Source organism: Camelus bactrianus, chromosome 13, assembly GCF_048773025.1.
Source record: "Camelus bactrianus isolate YW-2024 breed Bactrian camel chromosome 13, ASM4877302v1, whole genome shotgun sequence".
NCBI classification, from domain to species: domain Eukaryota; kingdom Metazoa; phylum Chordata; class Mammalia; order Artiodactyla; family Camelidae; genus Camelus; species Camelus bactrianus.
In genome coordinates, this window is record NC_133551.1 from 51,564,195 (window position 1) to 51,584,795 (window position 20,601).

Sequence of the window (20,601 nt, forward strand, 5' to 3'; positions counted from 1 at the left end):
TAGATGTGATGAGTAAAGAGTTAATAATGTTAAGAAATGCCATTAAAGAATTAAGAATATGCAAGTAAAGAAAAAGAAATGCTTAAATAAACTACCTGTGCCTGTCCCCGGGAGCATGATTGGAAGAAATACAACTTTAACTTATTAGTTAAGAAAGAGAAATGGAATATGTCAGGGAGACAGCCACACTGTTCCAGTCTTGAGAGTTGGTCTACCCATTGCAGTTTCCTTGCAATAAAGATGTCAATTTCTGTCTAACCCACAGACAAACATCTCAAGCTCCAGAGACCAAGTGCTCAGCGTGGTAAAAGTTCTGAAAAGAACCAGAAGCCATGACAGATGCTCCCGAACCTGACGGACAAGCTGAGGAGCAGACCCAGGTGACTTCATGCCCCGATGACGCCGCCAACCCGACGCCCCTGACCTGGAGAGGAGGGAACAGAGCAGCGGCCCTCGAGAAGAGAAGATATGACAACAATTGCAGAGGAGTTACCCTATGACAGGAAGGTACTCTGTGGGAGGGAGGAGATAATAGCCAAGGATTATTATATTCCTCCTTCATACGTGAAGCACCTCCAAGAGATTCATTTTAGAGACAACATCAGAAAGTCAGGTCTTTACCTTTCATTCCAAATTAATTAAATCAACAGATTACCTGCCCACGTGAAACACTGCATCCATTCATAGCTTTACAATACCTGGAAGTGTTTAAATGCCTAAGTCTCACTCATGGAAAAAATGATGCTGTTTTGGATTATTCTGGTTCTCTTATTTATAATTTTCTACTGAAATGTGAGACTCCCCTGGCTTCTCATACAAGAAAAGTAATTTCCCTATTATACACACATTTCTATCTTAATTTGAGATGTAGCTTGAGCCCTGTCTTGCCAGTTCTGTGTAATACACGCTCAATAAATGTAAGTAGTCTGCTGCTGATTTTACTACCAGTACCCTTGAAGGAATTGTTCAATGGAGAAAAAAATGTATATTTTATTGGAATTAAATACTGGATGCAAAACTACTTTTAAAAAGTTAATACTGCTCCCATAAATAGACTAGACAAATTCTGCATTACATCTAAAGATTTTAAGGTTGTCCTTAATTAAACTCAATTTTTGAATATCTCATTTTTACCAAAAGAAAATTTCCAAGGAGGAAAAATATTGGCTCAAGTCTAGCTCATTGGTGTTTTGTTTTAATTCTCTTTGCATGAGAGTAAAAAATAATTTGGTGTCAGCTAATCTTGTCAACCCTATTTTTCATGCTCTACACCCCGTCTTTGCCTCCAAACATTGAATTAAAATAGGAACAATGCAAAGAAATTACGATGAGCGCTATGTGGCTCAAGGGCAGAAAACTAGGCCTTTACCCAAAGAACTCTTTATTAGCAACTTCTTTAAGAAAAAAGGAAAAAGAACAAAATTGATTAAACTCTAACTGACTGTGAGCCAAACTTTATAACAATGACCCACAACCCTGGAGCGTTCAAGGATATAAACAGCAGCAGCTGACAGGGTTTACTCTGTTTCTCAGAAGCAATCATCCCACTGACGCAACACCCACCATGGAGTCCTGCAGCAGGTCCTCCAGGCGGGATAAGCTGGTGCTGTGGTCGCAGGAATACTTTCGTTTGATGGAGTCTTGGAGGTTCCTCAGGAATGACTCCAGGTCTCGTGCATCACTGAAGAACTGCAGGGATAAGAGGGAGGGGTGCCTCGTGCTCAGTACATCACAGCACCAAGATGTTAATGCAGAGAGAACCACCTTACTGTGAGGGGATGATTATACGATCCTGGATTAGGGACACCTCATTACAAAGGCCCTGGAAGTATAGAGTGGAGAGCTTAAAACACCAAGCCAGGGAAATAGTAGTGACCACTACCACTACTCAGCCCAACAGAAGAGTCAGTCTGCTTCACCCCCTCAGAAATCACTGCTCTTTCCTCTTGATTTCTGGCAGACACAGCACTTAACTATGAGGTTTATATCATGAAAAGCCTAGAGGTTGAGTGATCAAATGTTCCAGTTCATTGATATGATCACAAAATGATCAGAGAGTTTATTTAATTTCGAGCAAAACCAGAGATAATAGCTTATTTCCTCCTCCCACCCTCACCTGAAAACAAGCAGTATGTTCTTTTTTGTTTTAAATTGAAGTGTAGTTGACTTACAATGTTGTGTTAGTTTCTAGTGTACAGCAAAGTGATTCTGTATTAGATAGATAGATAGATAGATAGATAGATAGATAGATAGATAGATAGATAGATAGATACACATTCTTTTTCATATTCTTTCCCATTATGGTTTATTACAGAATATTGATTATAGCTCCCGGTGCTATACTGTGGGATCTTGTTTATGTATTTTCTACATAATAGTTTGTAATTGCTGATCCCAAACTCTTAATTTATCCTTCCCTCACTCCCTTTTCCCTTTGGTAACCATAAATTTGTCTTCTATATGTGTGAGTCTGTTTCTGTTTTGTAAATAAGTTCATTTCTATTATATTTTAGATTCCACATATAAATGACATCCTATGGCATTTGTCTTTCTCTGACTTCACTTAGTATGGTCATCTCTAGGCCCATCCAAGTAGCTACAAATGGCATTATTTCATTCTTTTTTATGGCTAAGTAATATTCGTGTGTGTGTGTGTGTGTGTGTGTGTGTGTGTGTGTGTGTGTGTGTGTGTACATACCACATCCTTACCCATTCATCTGTCAATGGACATTTAGGTTGCTTCCATGTCTTGGCTATTGTAAATAGTGCTGCTATGAACACTGGGGTGCACGCATCTTTTTGAGTTATAGTTTTACCCAGATATATGTCCAGAAGTGGGGTTGATGAATCATATGGTAACTATATTTTTAGTTTTTTAAAGGAATCTCCATACTGTTTTCCACAGTGGCTGCACCAATTTGCATTTCCACCAATAGTGTAGGAGGGTTCCCCTTTTCCTACACCCTCTCTAGCATTTGTTATTTGTAGAGTTTTTAATGATGGCCATTCTGACCAGTGAGAGGTGATACCTCATTATAGTTTTGATTAAGCAGTATGTTCTTTTTTTTTTTAAGGTTGGTGTACTTTTTTTTTTTAAAGCAGTATGTTCCTGATGTGGTGATAGACTGAAGGGAAAAAAAAAATCCTGTTATTTTACAGCCCCTCCCATCAGGAGGTGGAGTCTATTTCTCCTCGTGAAGCTGAGCGTGGCATATTAATATACGTGACAGCAGAAAAAAAGTGCCTGTGCACTGGGACTTGCCCTCTCTTGCTGCTTGTGGAACACAGCTACTCTGCAAAGAAGCCTAGGCTAGCCTACTGGAGGGTATGGACTTGTACCCCACCACCCCAGCCAACTGTCAGACATATGAGTGACACCATTTGGGACCGACTGGCCCCCAGCCTGCCTGCCGACTGCCTACAGCCACCTGCCAACCAGGCAAGATGAGAAAAAGCCTTGGGCTGAGCCTAGCACAAACTGCTGACCCATGGAAAAACGAGCTAACTAAATGATTGCTTTCTTAAGCAACCAAGTTTTGGGGTAGTGGTTTATACAGTAAAGGTTAACTGACACAAATGTGTTTTTAACCTCCCCCTTCCCATGTGCATCCTTGCACACACACAATCACTTGGCTGGATAAAAAAGGGTATTCTCATTCTCTCTGATGCACACGCACACTCACATAGATATGCACACAAACACTAGCCCACATACCTGAAAGTAAGCAGTATTCTCTTTCACGTGCTGCTCCACACACAAGCACAGCTGCTTCATCCACTGCAGCTGGGACTGGACAGCGGCACTGTACGCCTGCAACAAGCAGGCACACGGGCAGAAGGGCACGGGTTTAACAGACCTGCTATACGTGTGCAATGTACTCTTTCAAGTACAACTCTGCTAGTGATGGAGAGGCCAACAGAAGGTACACGGAAATACTTGACTGGCATCTGCTCAAAGCTTCCCATGAGAGAGAGGCTTGTCTTTTATCCAACATGGTTTTGTTAGAAGGGGCTACATAGAAAAGGCCTCTTCTACACTCAGTTGCAACTAAATGATCTAGTTAGCAAAACCCAGGCCGAAGCAAATCCCTCTGGATTCCCCTACTGCCTCTCTTCTCCAGGCACAGCAACCACATCAGTAAGAGGAGGGTCTGTCTAGTTATTTGAAAAAACATGGTTCAAGTCACTTTCCCCACCGAGTTAGGGGTCACTATCTCTTCTGTTTCTCGTAATATTCTCCGTAGACTTGACAAAACCGTTTGTAGTGTTCTGGGGGCTGGGATGAAAAGGGAGAAGACCCAAGACTAATGATCCCCGACACTTCCTCCAGGTGCTTCAGCAGAACTAAGTCTCTGATTTGAATATTTTTATAATAACAGCCTCGGGCACGCCACCCTCACACCTTCTCAAGTCACCTACCTCCACAGTCTGCTTGGCCGGGTGGTTCTCAAGTGACAGCAGCTCGGCTGTATCTTGTAGAGACCGAAACACGTCCTGTTTCTCCTCCAGTTCCATCGTCAACTCCTGAAAATTGAATTCAGTTTTATTCACTAGGTGCTTTTAAGGGAGGAGTAGCAATCAAGGAAAAGCTGTGTTCCAAAATGAGATGTATAAACAGTACGTGTGGGAGGACTTCAGAGGAGAGCAAAAAATGCTGGAATTTCTGGAGAATGATTCACAAAGGATACGGGACCCGAGCCAGACCTGAGTGAGTCGGGGAACACAGGATGAGACTCAAGGCAGAGAAAGGAGGGAGTGTGGCTGGAGCAGACGATTCATGTCAGCACCCGCCGAACACTGTGCCTGATCCTTATCACTGGCTGGCTTTGCTCAGACTGCACCCTTAGCCTGCAGTGCCCTCCTCTGGCCCTGCATTTTATGAACACTGTAGGACCCAATTTAGATGCCAGCTCTTCTGTAAAGCTGGGTACTGATCTTTGCTATCAGATTTGATCCCTTCTTCTTGGTGCTCTCTGAGCACTTTTGGGGTGGGGGTAGGTGGGTAATTAGATTTATTTATTTACTTACTTAGTGGAACGACTGGGGATTGAACCCAGGACCTTGTGCATGCTAGGCATGCACTCTACCACAGAGCTGTACCCTCCCTCTGAGCACTTTCTTTAGGTCCCTATCATAGCCTAACTTCTGTTCTCAAATAGTTTATTATATTATAGTATCTATTCTTTCTTCTTTACTTCAAAAGAATCGTATGCCATTCTCTAATGAAGTGTTATTAAAAACCTTCCTATTTGCACGAGGTTTACAATATCCTAAAAAATTCTCTGAAATGTGGAAATAGTGAAAATAGCAAAAAATAATCCTACTAATTTGTGTATATCTTTCATTAAAAAGAATAAAAAGCATTGTCCAATGCTACATTTTCCTTCTCCTTTTACAAAGAGATTGAGGCCAAAAAATTATTAAATAGAATTCAGAATTTGTGAGAAGCCAAGAACATATGTCAGTTAATCAATATTAAGCACTATACTAAGCCCTTTGCCAGATTAACTCAATCTTAGCCTTTTACACAACCCTTTGAAGTGGTACTGTTACCCCCCTTTACAGGGGTCGAGGGAGATTAAATGACCTGCCAAGGCCACAGAGCTAATAAGCAGAGAAGTAAGAATTTGATGTTAGGTCTGTTTCATTCCAAAGCCTACAACCTTGACCACAAAGTTATATTTGCAGGCTGCTGCTCTCTTCACCCAAGACACTGCCTTTCTGAGTGCATTCTAAATAAACTCATTCTAGGGCTGGATCTCCTCTCTCTCCACATACACTTCTCACAGGAACAGATGCATTAAGTAGGGTCCCTATTTCTGTCTAGCAAAATGCAAGTCTAGAAACCCAAGCTCTCAGCAGACTAGCCCCTGGGGCTCCTTCTGCTGCTATTACAAAATATGACAGGTCTGTTGTGCTAGACTCACAGAGAAGTAATTTTTCTTGGCTGAGATATTGGGATTGTTGTCACTCCAATCATATGCTAGTTCTTCCTCCTCCTTCTCATTCAGCCAGATCAACTCAGCTGTAGCTCTGGAGACAAATTTATGCAGGCTCTGAAGGTGCCTCATCCGGAAGCTAGAAGTTTCCTAGACAAAGGAAGGATTACAAGGTTGGAACTGCCAGCCTTTCATCTGTAGAAGACAGCACATTTGACATCAAAGGAAAGAATAGCTGAGGAAATGCATTTAGCCTTGCTGTTTAATCTCTAGGTGCTTCTCTGCAGACTTAAATTTAGTACAGGTTTGGTGCAGGACTCCCAGGGAGCCCCCATCAATCCTAGCTGGAAGTGAAAACTCACCAGGCCTTTGTGGGGCTCCCCAGATTAAGAATGATCCTGGGCTTGCCCCACTCTGGACAATCTTGAAAGACAGTAATACAGAGCAACAGAGAGAAGAGGAGTGCCCTCCCTGTCAATCTGAAACTTTCAGTTTTGATGTCTCAGAACACATAGAGCCCCTGCTTTTGTGAAGCCTGATAACTAGGATAAGCTCTACTGACTTAAAACTTTCAGGGGCAGTGGTTTCTGATCCACCAAGAAAATTGAGAAAATATTCTAATACGTGTGAACAACTACACAGCAAACAGTATAATCTAATAAACAGAAAATCAAAACAAGGCTGAACCAAGAGCTTTCTGAATTAGGGAACCAGATTCTCTATGAACGGAGAGAGTTAGCCGAAACTTACCTTCAATTTACAGTACTGTGTCTCCAGCTTTCCAAGAGTCTCAACATAACTGGTATGGAAATTTTGGGACATTTTTCCCTGATAAGAAAGGAATGAAATAAAAATATATTAGAGAAAGAGTAAATAAACTATATCCACGGTATGATATCAACTATGCAAATATTATGTCTGCACTTAGATAGAGACTGGTTACTCTGAGAAAACAGAAGCTTGGACAGCAAGTCTCCGGGTGAGATTTTACAGCCCAGAGCAGCACTAAGTGAGGAACAGCTCAGCAGGGTGAGCACACCCGACAGACCTCATGGTCTTCGGCTTCCAGTAATTCTGCGGGGTTTCTAAGCAAAACCTACTCCTGAGGATTCCTCAGACTACTCGGTTGCTTTTAAAAATGGAAAGACAGAATGAGTGAGGGAGAGGAGAGACCGAGTGACAGCGTCTCTCATCAGCTCTCTATTGCAGGTGGATGATGAAGTGGGAAGAGCATGAACTTTTGGAGCTGCTTTCACTACTTACTAATTTTGACCTTAGGTTTCAGTATCATTAATCTTTTCAGTAAAAAAAAAAAAAAAAAAAAAAAAAAGGTTAATTAAAAAAATACCTTTCTCACAAGATTATTTCAAAGAGCAAGAGACACTTCCTGTGAAAAGGGGATTTGCAGTGCTGCTCATGGGTAGCCTTCCCTTCCAGAGCCCCCTCCTCTTCGGGGACAGCTGCACTGTACACTCCCTGCTGCGAGCCCGCCCCCACCCCCCCGGGGGATTCTGAATGCCACACACCTCGTACAGCCTGGCCTCTTTGACACTTGAGCCCAGTTCTTCCACGCTGGTGTGGATGTGCTGCTGTGTTTCCAGCTGCAGCTCCACACTAGGCAGGTCATTGCCCCACTCTGCCCGCTCCAGTTTCATCTGAAAAAAAAAAAAAAAATACATATATAATAATTTATTGCTTAGTTGGCAGAGAAAGAAAATTGTCAGAATCAATGTTTGGACAAGGGGGCTGGGGGTAGGGGACTGGGAAGAAGGACATCTAAACCATCTCTAGCTTGGCCTCCTACAGGAAAAACTGCCCCCAAGGACCCGGAGACTAAACCCCACCAACCACAGCAGCAGAAGCAGCCTTTCGCTGCCGCATATGGGAATACGTTCCTGCATTTACCAACCAGAAAGGTGCTCCCAAAGGCTGAAATGCTTAACTTTATAGTTTAGACATTACCCTCTATGGGGTCTCTTCATTTTGTAATCAGAATGGATGTAAGAAATAAATACCTGAAAATATTAAGCTTCATTCATGCCATCAACTATTGGCCAATGAAAGATAATTGTAAAGCAGCTGGCCTGTCTTTGGATTTTTTTATTTATTGGTACATAGGGAATAAATCATCAGGAGATGAGAAGAATTTAATACAAAACAAAAGGGTTAGAAGGATAAGAGGACAATACTGAACTTGAACCATTATCCTAGAATACATGTCAATTGTGCCCTTTAGAACTGTGGAACACAGTAGTCTTGCTGAAACTTAAGAGCTAAGACCAAGAGCAACATTGAAGAAGCAGATGTTCTGCCAATGAGGAAATTTTGGAAAAGATAACGGATTTACAGACTCTGCAACTTCTTCCACAAGCTCCCATTTAGAGCACAGTTAGCTGAAGGGAACATTCCCAAAAGAATTCAAATTAGAAAAGCCTATGCTATTCAGTGGGGATTTTGAGGATCTGAACTGATACTATCCTTTTAAAATTTAATAGAGAAGGGGGCTTGGGTCCCAGGCAGCATCGATAATCAAGGGAATCTATACAAGGACACAGAGTGAACTGACAAGCTGCTGGATGCAGTAAGCCTCACTGCACTGCATAAGCATTTGGAATGTACACTAACCTGCATTTCTTCTACCCAAGAGAGTAATTCATACACAAATCGGAGATTGCCTTCATCTTCAGAGGAGGAGATAGACACAAGTTCAGCACGAGTCATGGGCTTTCGGAACCAGGAGGTAGAAGAAGAATGGGTTCCTTTGGTCAAGGGTTCTGCCTTCAAATGAGTAGTGGTTAAAGTAGAGGGGGGAACCAATTCAAGTGACGTGAAATGGCCCTTCCGGTACAAGTTTGTGCACTCTAGACGCAAGGTGACCAGCTCATCCTGCAGACGCATGACCCTGAGATGCAAAAAGAAAGAATAGATTAAATTTGTAATATGCTTTTTAAGATAAAATCTTTCTTATCCCTTTGACAAGGATGAGGTAAAAATAAAAATGAGATCATATCAGGAAAAATGTTTTCATTAAAAAGTGTTATGTGAATGCAAGGTGGTGTTATTAACATTCCATCGTTCGAAGTCATCTTTGAGGCAAATGCCAAATTACAGTGTTAACTGGAGAAAACACCAGTTTATAAAACTCCTGGATGGTGTAACAGAATGAACCATGGATTAGGGGTCAAAAGATGTGGTTCTTATTCTTGGCTCTGTACAAAAATCCTCATCTCCTCTGTGGGTGTTGGTTTCCTCCTCTATGAAGTGTGGCATTGGATCACCAGCAGTTCTAAAGTAGATGCGGTTCCACATCACTGCAGGTCACCCTGAAGGGCTGTTATAATGTGCCATGATGATTAGGGAATCCTACAGGTACTTGATGGGCAGGGCCTACAATAAAGGGAAACTGTCCTCTACTATAAGAATTTTCCTGTCCAAAATACCTGTAGTCTCCCCATAGAGACATTGACCTCTAATGTCCAAGTTACAAGATTCAGTGCCCGACTCTTGATCCATGAGCATCAGCAGTAAGCAAGCCTTCCATTTGAGGCCCATGATCCTCACCTAAAAGCCAGCTCTTCCAGCTGGTAATAATTCTCGTCCCGTAGGATCTGGAGATCCACCTGCAGCTGTCTGATAAGACCTTCACACTCCTGAATGTACATGATGACGTCTGACTCGCACTGTACTGGTTGCCCTGATTCCAGGTGAGCAGCGTCCTGAGAAAGAAAGGGAGAATAAGAGTGGGAAAACTCCCATTGCTCCCACCCACTAGGTCCAAGGGAGACCATGGGTCCACTGCAATTCCAAGATGAAGCTGGATTCCTCAACTGTTGACTTCAACCATCAGAGCACAAGGTGAAAAGTGGGAAACATGACGTAGAAGTGAGACAAAACGGTCAGACTTACAGCCTGCAGTGTATTCTTAGCTAGTGTCAGTTTTTCTTCACAGTTCAAAGCACCGTTCTGGATTTTGTTTGCAATCTGTAGCAGCAATTCCAGCCTAAAATAAGACCAAAACCATAGTCAAGTGCAGGGCTCAATGCAGCCTAGTAAGTAATGTCAGATCCCCTTCAGGCTCTGAACCCACCTCTCTACAGCTGGTCGAAGAGATTTCTCTCGCTCCAGCATCTCAATGATGAGCTTTCCCCACTCTTCTTCCACATCGTTAGGGTGATAACCTTGAGGCAGTTTAATTCGTCCAAATTCAATCCATACCTGAAAAATCCCCAGAGATACTCTTTTAGTCCAAAAACACAGCCATGCCCTCAGGCCCCAGTTTTAATTTATTCTTCGTACATCACTTTTTGCTTCTTTACCCAGCCATTCAGCAGTGTTCCTCATTGTCTAATAAGAGAAAACAACTGAATATTTTAGCGGTACCTCACCTTAAGGTGAGAACAAAAAAATCACCTCTAAAATACAGGGACCACCTGCTTGAAATTCTTCCATTCCTTCTATATTTCCACAAATCCTCCTGTCCTCTCAATAACCCCCATTTTGGAAAGGTTAAATGCCCATCTCTAAAGCTTCAAATTCTCTAGGAATCAGAATGTGAATGAAAGTTTCTTTTCTTTCTATCCTAGGGAAAGAATTAGCTTCCTTCCGAGAAACAGCAAAACATCCACACAACACAAGATTTCTGAATAAATGTATGTCATTTTTCATTAGGCCCTTTAAAAAATAGATGATACTTCCCCTTTACCATAAATTTTCAAGAGCAGCCTGAGAAGGATGCGCAAGCTGTCACCCTGAGAACACTGCTATTAATGCAGGTTGGGAAGACGATGCAGGGAATCTGTGTAACAAAGACCAAACCCCAAGTCTCAGCAAAGGATCCTTACCTCTAATAATTTATACAATTCCTCAATTCTTCCTTTTTCTCTCTCCTTGGCCAGAATTTCTGTTTCTTTGAAGTGTATATATTGGTTATAAAGTGCCTACAAAATTAATATTTGGTGAATGAATGAACGCAAGCAACCTGGCCCAATTTTTCATACCACCTCACCCAGGTGAGCAGCAACAAGCCCTGAGACTTACTCCCTAGAGTGAATTTATAAACAACAATTTAAGTCCATGACTTTACCTTTAGTTCAACAGGGTTCTGGGGAAAGGATTTATCTGACATCAGTATTATATGCTGTTTGATCCAGGGGATGAGGGAGTCCACTCGGCTTTGGTATTCTTGCCACCTGGAGTCTACTTCCTATTGCCGAAAGGTAGATAGCACACACCTTCTGATTAGCAGCACACAAGACAAGCGCAGGAGAAAGCAGCTCAGGCCATCCCAAACCACATAAAATCCTTTCCTCTAACTGCCTATACAGCCACTCAGTTTAACACTCAGAGTCCCAGTTTCAAAGCTCCTCAAGGACTCTTAAGAAGGGATTCAATTTCCTGACACCTAGAATAGCCTATGCTGGACGTTACAAAATTAGTGACCTCTGGACTCATTCCCAGGGACCAAGGACAATAACCATGCATAAAGACGATGTGAATTCAGTTTGCCCTGTATAAAAAGCGCTCTGTATACAATGAGTGCTTAAGAAACACAGTCTAATCAATACATTCCACCCAAGCAAATCAAAGCCAGAAAGTATTTTAGCAAAGTGTTCTTTTACCGTAGCGCTGATCCCTTCTCCACCCTCAGGGACTTTGGGGAAGGCATCATAAATTGAAGACACATATGTGATTACAGACTTTTCATCTGGAGATGGCACGTCCACATCTGGATGACAAAGGATAAGAAATTTCTTAGTTAGAAGAAAGGAAACCCCCAAGGGAGGAATAATGAATATATGCCAGACACAGTCAACTTTGGTCTACTCTCACCTTCCGCATCCAGTAACCGGGTGACCCCCAGCCTTTCTGCTACTTCGAAAGCCTGTTCCAGATTCTCTCGATTACTCTGGATCTGTACTCTCTCCATATCTACCAGGTCAGGTCTGTAAAAGTCCACCAAGGCACATGAAAACCCCCCATCTACACATCACACGGGAGTTCACCCAAAGAAACCCCCTTAAAAGTATTCAGAGCTGAAAAACACTGGATAAGTTAGAAATTAGGCAGGAAATTTAGAGGAGTACTAAACCCATTTTTAATTACACTTCAAAAGCCCAGTGCTCCCTAATTCTAAACGTACATGATAGTAGGTTTGTTGGATTTCAAGGGAAAGGTGTCATAAACTACTACAGAAGGAAAATTGAGGCATGTTTATGACGACTAAGAGCACAATAATTTTCATTTTTGTCAAAGTCAAAGTCCTGCCTTCCTTAACCACTCCAAGCAAGCCCCCGTTTCAGGCCCCTTGCACCTGCCATTTCCTTCAAGTCAAACACCCTGACCATAGAGGCCTGCATGGCTCACTCCTCATTTGTAGCTCCACTCCGACATCCCCATCAGAGAGGCCAGCTCTGACCACCCTGGCCAAAATGCAGCAACCCACCTTTCTCCTCCCCTCCACTGCACTCACCACTGTAAGACAGCATATATTTCTTTACCTCTTGTCTATTTCCCCACTGAAAGGTAAGTTCCATGAGAGCAAGAACATTAGCTGTTTTCTTCCCTGCAATATGAGCCCAGTGCCTAGAAGAGGGGGAGTTTGATACATACTCCTTTTTTAAATAAATAAAGTGAATCAGAGGCTGGATTCTTGACTGAGGGGAAATGTGGTGTTATAACGAATTACAAACAAGACATGAGAGGAGGCCCCTCCAGGCCGACTGAAACTCTACTGTATTTACCTGTATCGGTGAATAAGTGCATTGAACATCTTCCCATCACTCCAGCAGGAGGAAAAGTTTGTGCATTTGATTCCTGTGTAACCAGCTGTCACCTTCTGGGTCCACAGGAGTAGCTTCTCCTTAGCTGACATGTCCCCTGATTCTCCACTAATGTAGATGTCAGAGATCTGCCAAAAGGTAGGACATGGAGTAATTTAGTATAAATAAGATGAAGCCTTTTAATCTTCTCTTCACATATTATGGCTCTCAGAAGAAGAGGGAGATCCAAGGCTGGCAGGACATCAGATGACAGCTTCAACATATAGTCATTCTATTTGGTAGTCAAAGGAATGCAAATGAAAATTATGAGAGATCATTTTTTACCTATCAAATTAGGAGAGGCTTTTTTTTTTTTAAATAATACTACTCAATACTGGAGACAATACATAAAAATTGGATATTTGCATACATTGCCATTGCTGAGTGTTTAAGGGCACAACTTCCCTGGAGGGCAGTTTTTAGTAAATGTGTATGTGTATGTGTGTATATATATATATATATATATACACACACACACATATATATGTATATGTGTGTGTGTATATACATACATACATACATACTTGATAGGAAATCATCAGAGAAATGTGTAAAAAATTTTATGAAATAATGGTTAGCAACACCAAAGCAAAGGCAACAAAAGCAAAATAAACAAGTAAGACTACATCAAACTAAAAGGCTTCTGCACAGCAAAGGAAACCATCAACAAAATGAAAAGGCAACCTATGGAATGGGAGAAAGTATTTGCAAATCATGTATCTAATAGAGTTAATAGACAAAATATATAAAGAACTTATTCAACTCAATAGCAAAGAAATAAACAATCTGGTTTAAAACTGGGCAGAAGATCTGAATATACATTTCTCTAAAGAAGACATACAAATGGCCATCAAGTGTATGAAAAGGCGTTCAACATCACTTATCATTAGGGAAATGCAAATCAAAACCATAACGAGTTATCACCTCACACTTGATAGAATAGCTATCATCAGAAAGACAAGAGGTAAGTGTTGTTAAAAATGTAGAGCAGAGGGAATCCTGTGCACTCTTGGTGGTAATGTGTACTGGTATGGCCACTATGACATACAGCATGGAGATATCTCAAAAAATTTAAAACATAACTACCTAATAATCCAGTAATCCCACTCCTGGATATACACCCAAAAGAAATGAAAACAGGATATTGAAGAGATATCTGCACTCCCATGTTCATTGCAGCATTATTCACAATAGCCAAGATATGGAAACAACCTAAGTGTCCATCAACAGATAGATGGATAAAGCTGTGGATAATGGAATATTATCCAGCCATGAAAAAGGAAACTCTGCCATTTGTGACAGCATGGATGAAATCTGAGGGCATTTTGCTAAGTGAAATAAGCCAGACAGAGAAAAGACAAATATTACATGGTATCACTCATATGTTGAATCTAAAAAAATAAAAAGTCAAAGTCACAGAAACAGAGTAGAATAGTGGTTGCCAGGGGCCAGGGGTAGGGGAAATAGGGAGAGGAATGAAAGGGTACAAACTTTCAGCTATAAGCTGAATAATATAAAACATGGGTGACTACTTAATAACACTACATTGTATAACTGAAATTTGCTAAGAGAGTAAAACTTAAATACACCTTAATTAAAAATACTTTATTGCTAAAAAACTCTATCATTCGAGCCTTCAGTGAGTTGTAATCTTTTTGCCTGGTAGAGGGTTTGAAATATTGTGAGAATTACCAAAATGTGACAGAGACATGAAGTGAGCAAATGCGGTTGGAAAAATGATGCTGACAATATCACCCGACATATAGTTGCCACTAACCTTTAATTTGTAAAAAATGCAGTATCTGTAAAGTACAATGAAACCAGGTATGCCTGTGTATCAAATCACCATGATGTACATTTTAAATAAGTTACAGTTGTACTTGTCAGTTATACTTCAATAAAGCCAAAATAAAAAAAGAATGCTAATCAAAATATGATAAACATTTTACAGCAAAAAATTAAAAAGAGCTTAAACCCCAATGAGGGACTGATTGGTTACAAATTATAGCACATATACATGGTAGAATTCTTCATAGCACTTAAAAAGCTATGCTTCAGAAAATGTTACTAACTGGAAAATGATCACCATATTTTATAAAAAGAAAAAGAATACAAACAAAATAATAATATTGATTTTATATAAAGTATACAATATAGTTAAGTAATAGTCATATATATGCATAATGTATGTGGCAGATGCATATATACACCGAACTAGTAATCATAGTTATCTCTAAGTGGTAGCATTATAGGTGATTTTTATATTTCCCAAATTTTCCACATTATGCACATTTTTATATTAAGAAAAAAGTTATTTTAAGAAATCTCCAAAATCTAGCACAGGACCTACTTTAGAGATACAGCTGTCTGAGAGAAGAGAAAGTACTTGCCTTTGATTTCACACAGACCTAGGTTTGAACCTCAACTTCACCAACTATAAGCTGGACCTCAGTTACAACATCTGTAAAATGAGAATCACACCTCCTACCTTTTTCAGGACTGCTTTGATAATCAACCAGACCATACAGTCAAGCACCTCGCCCAGACACAGGGCTCAACAAAGTTCCCTTCTCTCTTCGTGTATAAATGGTGGTCTTCCTTCAGTTATTGCTTGTCTAACTCCCACAACACTGACAGTCTGTATCATTTAATTGTTACCTTACATTATGGCCATTATTTAATATATTTGATCTTATCTTATCTTTCAAAGACTAGGTTTTCTGAGGAGCTGAACTGGTAGCACATCTTAACAACAATCAGAATGATCTAAAATTAAACAGTGGGTGCTGTGAAGGGGAGCTCCTCAACACCGGGTATATCCCAGCAAAAGGTGAGATGCTGTGGAAGAAATATCCTCCAGCTCTGAGACTCAGTGATCACAGGCCTTCGGTATTATCACCCATTGCACCTTGTGCTGTGCTGGTCATATGGTGGACACTTCATATGTTTTAATTCATAATCATTTGGTTAATAAAATAATAAAAATAAACAAATAAATGTATTTGGGGGGGGTAAGACCCACCTAGAATCTGAAATACATTACTTTTTCTGACACAAACTTACTTAGCAAATAATACATAGTGTGTAGTCAAACAAGCCAAGGACCCAACAGCAATAGGTCATGGTGCTCAAGCACCATCCTGTGGGTCCAGTGTAAAGTGCTCCGCAGCAGGACCAGTTCTATCCCAGTTCTCCTTAACAGCACTTCTAGCTGTTTCTTTCAGTGTTGCCCACACTGACATGTCCCATTTCTTTCACTGTAGCGCTTCACATACACATTAAGGCAAAACATTGCTGGGAACAGAAAACAGATTTGTTGAAATGAAAGGGGACAATTTGAATAAGCAAAATGGAATATCAGTATTTGGATTCTTTACCCAAAAAAGAAAAGCCAATTTATATTGCGTACCTACAATATCACAGTCAATATCTCTGATGGCATCTCCTACCTGCCAATCACAGAATCTGTGTATATTGCATTGCAAACAGTTCAACGAACAGCTGTGTTTCAGATTCTCCATACAGCTATTATGAGACAGGGAAATGTTTGGATCCCTCAGGGGAAGGAAAAATACCCTGTTTGGATCAGGGCCCTTCCGAGACTGTGAACTGGATGAGAAAAATGGGATTATCATCACAATCATCTCGGTAATTAAATTTGGCTTTTGTCCATCTCTTCACGTAATACTCACATGTGACTGCACAGTGCCATCCTTTGCACTATGCAGAAGCTTTTACCTTAATCTCCCAAATGCAGAATTCCAGCCACAGTGTCAGGGAGCTTTCTCCCATCTGGATGTTTAAAAGGAAGCCATTTGGAGAGGAGGACAGCCTCATTACCATCTCAGAGATTAAGCTCATCTACCTGAAATCTCTTTCAACCCACACATCCCATGGCTTGATCAATTCCTCCTCTGAAACATATCTAGAAACTCAGTATGTTCCTAAAACGTCAATAAGTATTTACTGAACAACTCATCTGTGCTTAACACTATGCCCCGCACCACAGGGAAGAACAAAAAAGTCAGTCACCATGTATTCATTCTGCTGTTATTTCTTGAGCAACGACTACACTCCAGGAGCTGGGTTTAAGTTCTGGGTATCTCAAAACAAAAGCACAACAATGGGCCTCAAGTTCAAGCAGTTTAGCAGGGGAGACAATACACTATACAGGGAGAGCAACACTGTGATGGAGAGAAGCAAGTAACCCAAACCGGTGGTGCTGAGGAACTTCGCAGAGATGACACGGCACAAACGCTGAGTTTTAAGACCTAAGAAGAAATTAACCAGGTGAAAAAGGGGAAACAAAAAACCAAACGTGCTTGCCCTGAAAGAACTTAGTTGAGACATGCCATTTCTGGCTAAAATAAGGCTGCTCCAAATATAAGGCAGTCCCAAATCTTCCCAAATGACAACACACGGATAGAAGCAGGAACTGAGGAAGGGAAGCTTTGCAGCCCCTTGAATATACAAACTGTTAGAAATTTATTTACACGTGTACACATATTTAAAATTAGGCAGTATATTTAATGCGTTAATTTAGTATTCACACTTCTTTTTATCTTTACATTTCATAAAATCGTGTTATTCAAATTCTTCAACATCCATCTTTGGCATTAGTGTCTTTTTCATTAATAAAGCTACCTAAAAAATAATAAAGCTACTTTTGTGTGAATTTTCTGCAAAACATCACCTATATTTCTTTTTAAGATTTCTGAGATACAACAGTACTTTTTGGAATCCCGGCTGTCCCTAGAAATTTTATCCCCAGCCACAAGAATCCAGTTGCATAACCCTGGATTAGTTTTTTTTTTTTAAATTCATTTTATTGGCATTTATGTATGATGTCCATAATGCGACAGCTTGGCTGTGTGGTTTTTTTTAAATAAAGAAATGATGTAGGTGATGTGTTCAGAGTTTATTATTAATGTAATTAAGACTTATACACAATTACTACATTCAACACTTCAAATTAGGAGGTTATATTCTCAAGAACAATAGCTAAAACTTTCTTAGATTTTTGGTCACTCTTTTTTATTTAACCAATTTTGTTAGATGATCTCTACAAAAATTGTTATCAATTGGACTAGAAGATGGTGACATAAATTCATTCACCCTTTTTCAAGAACTGACTATAATTTCACTGGGAGCCCAGTAACAAAAAAGACTTTATAAAAAGTCAAATACAAAGAGAATCCCTCTTTTTTGAAGGCTAACTTCTGAAGGGAAAAAAATCTTACCATATTATTTAGTTTTACGTGGTAAAGCCACATGAAAGAGTTTCATGTAATTTCAGGCCCCCAAAGAGCAACAATAGTGTAGTAAATAGTAATATTCAATAGAGGATCTCAGCAGAATGAAAAATTAGTATGGGCTAAAGTGACAAAAATATTTCTTAAAGACTTATGATTTAAACTCATCCTTGAAAGGATGTTATAGAATAGACAAAGGGAACAAGAAACGACTTCTGGGTAGAAGGTGGATATAAAGACTGGAAGCCAAAACAGGAATAGTAGATGGTTAAGAAGTTGATCTGTTAAGACATGAAAGTTCAAATTGGAAACTGACATAGCAGAGAAGATTAGACCCATTATGGAGCGGATGGAATACGAGGCTGAGGAGTTTGGAGTTTGTACATCTCTATTAAGTCTCAGGGAATGGACTAGATGTAATGAGCTAATAGATACTTGATTCAAAAGTCCTGAAGTTTCCAGTTGACTTCATCCTACTACAGAGAAGGTGTCAGACTTTGAAAACTTCCATTCAAGAAGTAGGTGAGGGCACAATGCAGCAGTTCATTACAAATGTCTGGCTAAAGGAATCTTACGGCAGGTGTGTTTATTACCAATAGAAGAGTTAGGTAAAGATTGGAGTGCTTCTTTCAATATTCAAATTCAGAGTCATGGAGGTCTCTCTAAGGAATATAAATTGGAATGGAAATCCTAGGTCACAGACTACAGGCATTTTTTGATTCTCCTAAATATTGTCAAACTACTTTCCAAATAACAGCATCAATTTATACTTCTATTCACAACGGTCTGAAGAGGTTTTTCCATCACTCTACATCCTCGCCTACACTCTGTATTTTCAGACTTGTTATTTTCTGCCAGTCTGATGGGTATAAAGTGGTATCTTATTATTGTTTTGAGTTTTATATGTTCGATTACTAGTGAGAAAGACTCCTGAGTATGAGACATATGGGTTTCCTTTTTTTGTGAATTGCTTACTCCTGAGCTTTCCTCTATTTTTCTACTAGGGTGTTTCACCTTTTTCTTGTTTATTTGCAGGAATTATTTAAATAATAACATTAATAATACACGTAAAACACAACAAGTGTTAGTTAACTCATATAATTCTTACAAAAACCCTATAAAGTATATTCTATTCTTATCCTCAATTTATAAATGAGGAAATTGTGTCACAGAGAAGTTAAGTAACTTGCACCAAGGTACCATGCTAGTAAGTAGTAGAGTTAGAATTCAAACGCAGCCAATCTGGCTCCACACTCTTAACCAGTTCACCTACGCTACACTTCATATATTCTGGACATTATTTCTTTTTTGGTATATGTACTATATATAATTCTACCATTATTTTTCTTAACTTTCCACCTCAGGGAACTAGAAAAAGAAAAACAAATGAAGCCCAGAGTTAGTGGAAAGGAGGAAATAACAAAGACTAGAGCAGAAATAAATGAAACAAAAACTATAAAGGCAATAGACAAGATCAACAAAACTAAGAGCTGGTTCTTTGAAAAGATAAACAAAAATGACAAGCCTTCAGCTAGACTCACTAAGAAAAACAGAGGACACAAATAAATAAAATCAGAAATGAAAGAGATGTTACAACTGATACCATAGAAATACAAAGGATCATAAGAGACTACTATGAAAAATTATACATCAAATTGGATTACCTAGAAGAAATGGATAAACTCTTGGAAACATACAACCTACCAAGACTGAATCATGATGAAACAGAAAATCTGAACAGACTGACTACTAGTAAGGAAATTCAATCAGTAATCAAAAAGCACCCCAACAAACAAAAGTCCAGGACCAGACAGTTTCACTGGTAGGCTCTACCAAACATTCAAAGAAGAATTAATACCAATACTTCCCAATTTCTTCCAAAAAAACAGAGGAGGAAGGAACTTTTCCAAATTCATTTTATGAGGCCAGCATTATCTTGAAAACAAAACCAGACAAAGACACTACAAGAAAAGAAAATCACAGGCCAACATCCCTGATGAACACAGATGCAAAAATTCTAAAAAAAAATTAGCAAACCAAATCAACAATACATTAAAAGGGTCATACACCATGATCAACTACGATTTATTCCTGGTATGCAAGGATGGTTCAGCATCCTCAAATCAGTCAATGTGATTCACCACACATTAACAAATGATTAAAAATCATATCATCTAAATAGGTGCAGAAGAAGCACTTGACAAAATTCAACAACCATTTATGATAAAAACTCTCAACAAAGCAGGTACAGAGGAAACATATTTCAATATAATAAAAGCCATAGCCAACATCATACTCAATGATGAAAAGCTGAAAGCATTTCCTCTACGATCAGGACAAGACAAGGATGACCATTCTCACCACTTTTATTCAGCATAATATTGGAAGCCCTAGCTAGAGCAACTGAGCAAGAAAAAGAAGTAAAAGGCTTCCAAACTGAAAAGGAAGAAATAAAACTGCCACTATTTGCAGATGACAGGATATTATATACAGAAAACCATAAAGATTCCTAAAGACATAAAAAATTGTTAGAATAGACAGTAACATTGCAGGATACAAAATCAATATGCAAAAAATCTGTTGCAGTTTTAT

At 39.7% G+C, this 20,601-nt stretch overlaps 1 protein-coding gene across 21 annotated transcripts in view; it reads right to left on the minus strand.

The window, feature by feature from the left end:
- MACF1 (microtubule actin crosslinking factor 1) overlaps positions 1 to 20,601 on the minus strand; it is a 311,004-nt gene that overhangs the window by 145,076 nt on the left and 145,327 nt on the right. For all 21 annotated transcript variants that reach the window (XM_074376774.1, XM_074376771.1, XM_074376770.1 and 18 more), the window contains 15 exons: positions 12,680 to 12,846; positions 11,769 to 11,881; positions 11,558 to 11,664; positions 11,023 to 11,142; positions 10,781 to 10,876; positions 10,027 to 10,154; positions 9,846 to 9,939; positions 9,501 to 9,655; positions 8,565 to 8,841; positions 7,466 to 7,594; positions 6,690 to 6,767; positions 5,928 to 6,089; positions 4,420 to 4,524; positions 3,716 to 3,811; positions 1,564 to 1,689 (listed from right to left, as the gene is read on the minus strand). In XM_074376774.1, the coding sequence (XP_074232875.1) occupies positions 1,564 to 1,689; positions 3,716 to 3,811; positions 4,420 to 4,524; positions 5,928 to 6,089; positions 6,690 to 6,767; positions 7,466 to 7,594; positions 8,565 to 8,841; positions 9,501 to 9,655; positions 9,846 to 9,939; positions 10,027 to 10,154; positions 10,781 to 10,876; positions 11,023 to 11,142; positions 11,558 to 11,664; positions 11,769 to 11,881; positions 12,680 to 12,846 (1,953 nt within the window). The remainder of the gene's footprint in view (positions 1 to 1,563; positions 1,690 to 3,715; positions 3,812 to 4,419; positions 4,525 to 5,927; positions 6,090 to 6,689; positions 6,768 to 7,465; positions 7,595 to 8,564; positions 8,842 to 9,500; positions 9,656 to 9,845; positions 9,940 to 10,026; positions 10,155 to 10,780; positions 10,877 to 11,022; positions 11,143 to 11,557; positions 11,665 to 11,768; positions 11,882 to 12,679; positions 12,847 to 20,601) is intronic.